We start from the raw sequence: 6,000 nt of genomic DNA, 5'->3' as shown, positions 1-6,000 counted from the left end.
CAGACTGATGTTCTAGCCCTAAAAGTGGCTTTTTGGGGTGCTGTTCTTACAGGAGAGATCAGATGAGTCCTTCGGGATTGTAGTGGACACTGAATACCCTAGCCTAGCTATCAATTTCCCTATCTAATCAGCAGCAGCTACACTTTCCCTCCTCTCACTATGCATGCAGCTTCAGAATGAATCTAAAATGGATGCTGGGAGGGAGGTAGGAGGGTGTGGAAGGGAGGGTCTGCTGCTGATTTGCTGGAATGTGTCTGCTGACCGTGAGGCACAGGGTCAAAGTTTGCTCAATGATGACGAATAGGGGGCGGATCGAACCGCCCATGTGTTCGCCCGCGGTGGCGAACGCGAACACGCTATGTTCGCCGGGAACTATTCGCCAGCGAACAGTTCGGTACATCACTACAGATATAATACAAATTTGATACTTTCTCCAAATACTGTTGCAGCAAACATGTAAGATGTAGCCATATTGAATACATTTGCACATCCATGCTTTAATTGATTTAATTTCCTTTTATTAAATGTTTGCCCTTTTTAAATAAAACTATTTGCGAATTAAAGGTGACCACAACATGTTATGTGTGCCAGATTCCCATTTAAGGTTTTGTTTATTTGCTCTACCTTCTTCTATGTGCAACACTGTTGCACAATGAAAGTATTTAGAAAATTGGGCAGACTAGATGGGCCGAATGGTTCTTATCTGCTGTCACATTCTATGTTTCTATGTTTCTATGATATGGGTTACTCACTGTGACTTTGCCACTGGGGTTTGGAGGGGACTACTTGCCAGCCTTTTACTCTGTGACTATGGCCCCTTTAATTTATTGTGGTTGAAAGACCCTAATTGTGGCTATTGGGACTTTAAACAATGGTTCTTTGAACTCCCGAACAGTTAAAGTGGCCGCCATTCGACATTCGAACACGTGGTGGTGGCCATCTTGTTCGCATGGACCAAAACCGCGAATAGACTTCAGGGGGACTTAGCCGCAAATGCCCTGGAACTATTTTCGCCATGAAAACCTTGTGGTTCCCGGTCGGTCCTCCAGCGGCACATAGCCGCGATTCTATGGAACTGTTTTGGGCATGGGACCATGCCTGAGCCTGGGCAAAACTATGACTTCCATAAAATTTCTCAACCCCTGATCTGATTTGGGTGATTTTGGGATATGTTGTTCACCCAGATCAGGGCTATCAGGGGATGTAACTTTTGTATGTTGTATTTTGGGGTACTTATTGGACTTTGTTAAAATGTGTATTTTTTCTGCCTGGGGATAATTAAGTTAGTGCATTATCTGCCTTAATTATATCACAGGCAGAGGGGAGGGATTGTGTACTATATGTGGGAGTGTCATTCATTGTCACATTGTTTTATTGGCTTGTACACTTTGTGTTCCTGTGCCCAACAAGGTCCACCTGGGCGTCACCTGTTTTTGGGAAACTTGCATAAAAGGCCAGTGTGCATCCATTAAAATTGAGTTCCTGTTTAACCCTCATTTTATGAATTACAAATTAAGGGACCTGTCTGACAAATTTGCAAGCCCTATAAATTTCATTTGCAAGCCCATTATGTAACCCTGTAACTTTCCAAAACACCATAAAACCTGAACATGGCGGTTACTTTTGTATTTGGGAGAACACAAATATGAGTATTTTCAAAACAGTAAAATGTGTCACAATATTGATATCATCAGTGCAGTTTGTGTGTGAAAAATGAAAAAAAAACAAATATGAAGGCTGTACTGGGGAGATGTATGGGGACAGAAATGGCACTGATAAACTCTTTGAGGGCAAAGGTGGTACTTTAGGAACTTGGTGACATGTGACTTGGTGAAGTTGGGGGGCCCAAAGAGTTGGAGTGGTTTCCATAGAAAATGGGTGTGGTTAGAAGTGTTATGTTTGTGAAAAGGAGAAGTTAGCAATATGGCCGTGCCCACCTGGGGGCATTAAGCATATTATTGAACCCAGGCATCAGTGACCATAGGATCATGCAGAACATATAAAATAACAAAAATTTTTAATTTCTCACACTTTTAAAAATTGTATTCATATTAAAATATGTATCATATATAAATATTTGATGTGAAATTAAAATGTGGGTGCACTTAATATGAAAGAGGTAAATTCTGGTTGATCATAAATATAGCTAAAATTCCAGGTTTTGTTTTGATCAGAACTCCGTCCTTAAGGGGTTAATAACATGCTGTCATTGTTGTTTAACAAGTTTACATATATTTGACAGAAATTCTAAGCTAAGCAGGAAATAATTGTTCTTTAGCATGCCTAGAATCCTTTTGTTCCTGACTTACAGATTGACAATCTTTAGTCAATTCCACTATCATTAACATCACCTTAACTGCAATTTTCCAAGTTGTGTTGACTGTCTCACTTAAGTTAAAGGGACACTATATCTACCAGAACTGCTTCAACTTAATTTAGTTGTTCTGCAGGCTTTTCAGTGTAAACGCTGCCTTTTCTGAGTAAAGGTGCCGAGGAAAACCTCTAGTGGCACTCACTCAGATGGCCACTAGGGGTGTTTCCCAGTCCAATACTGCACAGCATGCGCATGAAGGCGCTGAACTTTAGCCATAAAGACGTACTGATTCAATGCATCTCTATGAGGAGATGCTGATTGATGAAGAGCAATGTTTTGTTTTTCTTCCTAGAAGTTTATAAAGATTATATATAATCTCTAAAATGATTCTGGGCTCACAGAGGAAGAAATACAATGTTTTACTACTACAACACGCAGCAAGCAAAATAACCAAAGTCTTCAAAATAAATTATTGAAATGGTCTTTGCAATGTTGATGTGTAAGGCATTATGATGGTTAAAGTAGGTAACAAAAGAATTACATGTAGATTCTGTTGGTTGAGACATCTCAAACTGAGAATAAATTCAAAGCACTTCTGGAGGTAATTCTACAATAAGGTGAATGTCACACAATATATTCAGGCTATGGATTGTGTTAGACATGTTTTTGAATGCATTGAATGCATTACCTTCAAGGGTAGAATATAACACAATATCCTACTTTGTCTAATATGCGTATGATTTAGTATGAGCTGGAGTTAGTGGATTCACAGTGTGATAATTACCAGGTAATAGTTTGATAATGAACATCTCTAATTTTCTAAAAATCCTGTGCCCACCTGTATCATTAATATCCTGTTTAATAATATGCAAAGTGCAAGTTCATTGCTTCAAAGTGAAGCTCATATTTATAAAGCATTTCATACTAGACATATTTGTTAGAGCGGTTCATCTGAATCAAATTCCATTTAATCCAATCCTGAACAAATTTGTCTGAGGATAAGATTCCACAGGTAAAGACAGAATAAGACTCCATGGGTAAATCCCAGACAGATCAATTTGTTTGGAGGTGGATTAGAAGAAATTTGATTTGAATAAATCATTCTAAACTAATTTTAAACAAATCTATTTAAAACACGTTTGATTGGTACAAAATTTCTGAGATTTTTTCCCACGCACCAATGTCATGTGTTCAGACTTGGAAACACTCAGATTTCAATGGGTCATCGTTATTTCTCCTGGAATGCTTAACATCTTTAACAGAACACATTGAAAACAGAGATCTAGACAAAAGTTTATTTACACCATACAACATTTTAAATATTTTATACAGGGCTGCAGCAGAGAAAAGCCACACTGAGCTTTTCAGAGAAAACTGCAATAATAAAGATGTGAAATATATTATTCATATAAAAGTGAGATTATTACTTTATTGCATTTAAAGCAATGAAGAACGTAGCTCAACAAACATTCATTTAATGACAAAAAGTTTGCTTTTTATATTATAAAGTAAAAAGTGTAGTAATGGCCAAACAGACTGTTATAAACTTTAAAAACTGCATATATACATTGTGCTTCACGGTGAAGTTTTTCGAAAACTAGACCAGATGAAGCTGTTACAACATGAACTGTTGTTTGAGGTTGATCTATAAAGATTACCTTACAAATCCATTCCACGGGTACTTACAACACATGATGGTAAGATTTGTACACCTGTTTCTGCACTAGATTCTCTAGTGAGAATAGACAAAAAAAAAAAAAAAGAAAACCAAAATTAAACACTGACAGTTGGCACATGAAGATCCTGACATGAGCAGTCGCATAAATCCAAGTGCCAGGCTTTGAAAGTCTCTCATATGTCAGTGCAATGATTTGCTGTCTTTCTTTCAGTTCATTTTGATTTGTTAAACCTCTGTTTGAAAGTCGCCTTCCTGTACATCTAAAGGCAAGTTCAGACACTTCTCCCACTCGGAAGGTCTAAGTTCTAAAGAATCTTTTGCTTCTGAATCTAGAACGTTTATTGTTGTGTAGTGTTGATATTCACTTGTATTTTTATAACTGTCCCACGGACTCTTGTTTACTGCTGGATTGTCCTGCATTAAAAAAAAGAAAAAAGTTTATTTGTTACGCAATTAGCTTAAATATTTGATACACATATTTGATTGATAATAAATACAGTTAGGATCGTTGAGAATAACCAGCTGGTAATAATAAATAATACTTTTTACAAATACAATAGCTCTTATATGTAGTATACAAAAAGGGTTCCTCCCTGCTTTTCAGATGTTGATAAACATCTGCAATTTCTAGATCAGCTATCATTAGTATTGAAGAAAAAAGAATGATAAAATTATGTAAAATTGTAAACAGTGTTTGTAGCAAGATAAGCAGAAAGAGAATAGAACAGACCATAAAAGGAAGTAATAAACCATAACAAAAGATATATTCCAATTTTGCCGTGATAACAAAAACAAGGTAAACTAATATGATGCATTACGTTGAAGTGTGTATTATAAAATATGCTATTGAGGGGTTTTGAAGATACAATATACCACAATACTGAAAGGCTGAGTAATTTATGGATATGTTTAGAATTCAATATGGTATTATTTGGTATTATCTATATTTGATATTACATTCCTATTATTATGATTATTATTATTACTGCATTATTATTTTTATCAGAGATTATATGCCCAGCAGACATAAACATACACATTCACACCAACCAGCATGAACTCGTTCTTCGTGTATCACTGTTCTGCTGGGGTTAGTACTGAGGACAGCGATACAACATTTCTCTCTCTCTCTGCCCCTTGTTCTCATACATGGATAATAGAAGATGGGAAGAATTAATGAAATTAGTCTTGATTTGCAACTGCAGACTAAGACTGTGACTTCCATCAGTCAGGCAGACAAAATGCACTTCTGTTTCTGCACTGATATTTGTAAACTAATATACACATTATATATATTTATTTTTTATTTTTTTGTTGTTGTTAAAACCACATTTAATTTGAAATGCCAGAATGCTCAGACCCTGGATTAGTATCTAATGCTTGGAACTGGATGACATGTCTGCATGTCTCCTTCAAATAGATGAATATACAAAAAATACAATCAATTACAATAGCTTGAAATATTAGTGGTAGTTAAGAAGTTAACTTTCCAGTTTGTTACCTACTGCACATATTGAAAAAAACTAATCTTTTTGCAATCTATATAACACCTATGAAGGCTTACTATTTTATGCACTTAAGTCTATCACCAATTACAGAGAACTAGCAATGTTTCCTCAGTGACACTGAATGAAAGGTCATGGTAACCGAACAAACATTGACAATTTTAAAACTACAATGGAAAGTATACTTGACATTGCAAATGTGAATTTGTATTAGTACTGAGCATATTTGGACTATGTCAATTTAGAAAAGACTAACCTACAATATTTAAAAAAAAAAAAAGTTTGTATGGTTTTCACAGAAACCTAACTAAATATTATTTTAAAAGAAACTTCATTACAGATATATGATAGATAGACAGACAGACAGACAGACAGACAGACAGACGGATAGATAGATGGATAGATAGACGGATAGATAGATGGATAGATAGACGGATAGACGGATAGATAGACGGATAGACAGATAGATAGGACCTGCCAAGAATGGGGTACATTGATGTTGT

The 6,000-nt window shown here is 36.0% G+C and overlaps 1 protein-coding gene across 6 annotated transcripts in view; it reads right to left on the bottom strand.

Annotated features, from left to right (window-relative positions):
• Positions 1-4,052: 4,052 nt before the first annotated feature.
• Positions 4,053-6,000, bottom strand: part of ADGRB3 (adhesion G protein-coupled receptor B3) — an 880,860-nt gene continuing 878,912 nt past the window's right edge. For all 6 annotated transcript variants that reach the window (XM_063442965.1, XM_063442970.1, XM_063442966.1 and 3 more), the window contains one exon: positions 4,053-4,406. In XM_063442965.1, coding sequence (XP_063299035.1) covers positions 4,218-4,406 — 189 coding nt within the window. In that variant the 3' untranslated portion in view covers positions 4,053-4,217. The remainder of the gene's footprint in view (positions 4,407-6,000) is intronic.

The sequence above is a fragment of the Pelobates fuscus genome, chromosome 2 (genome assembly GCF_036172605.1).
Source record: "Pelobates fuscus isolate aPelFus1 chromosome 2, aPelFus1.pri, whole genome shotgun sequence".
Taxonomy (NCBI): domain Eukaryota; kingdom Metazoa; phylum Chordata; class Amphibia; order Anura; family Pelobatidae; genus Pelobates; species Pelobates fuscus.
This window is presented reverse-complemented; position numbering and strand designations above follow the sequence as displayed.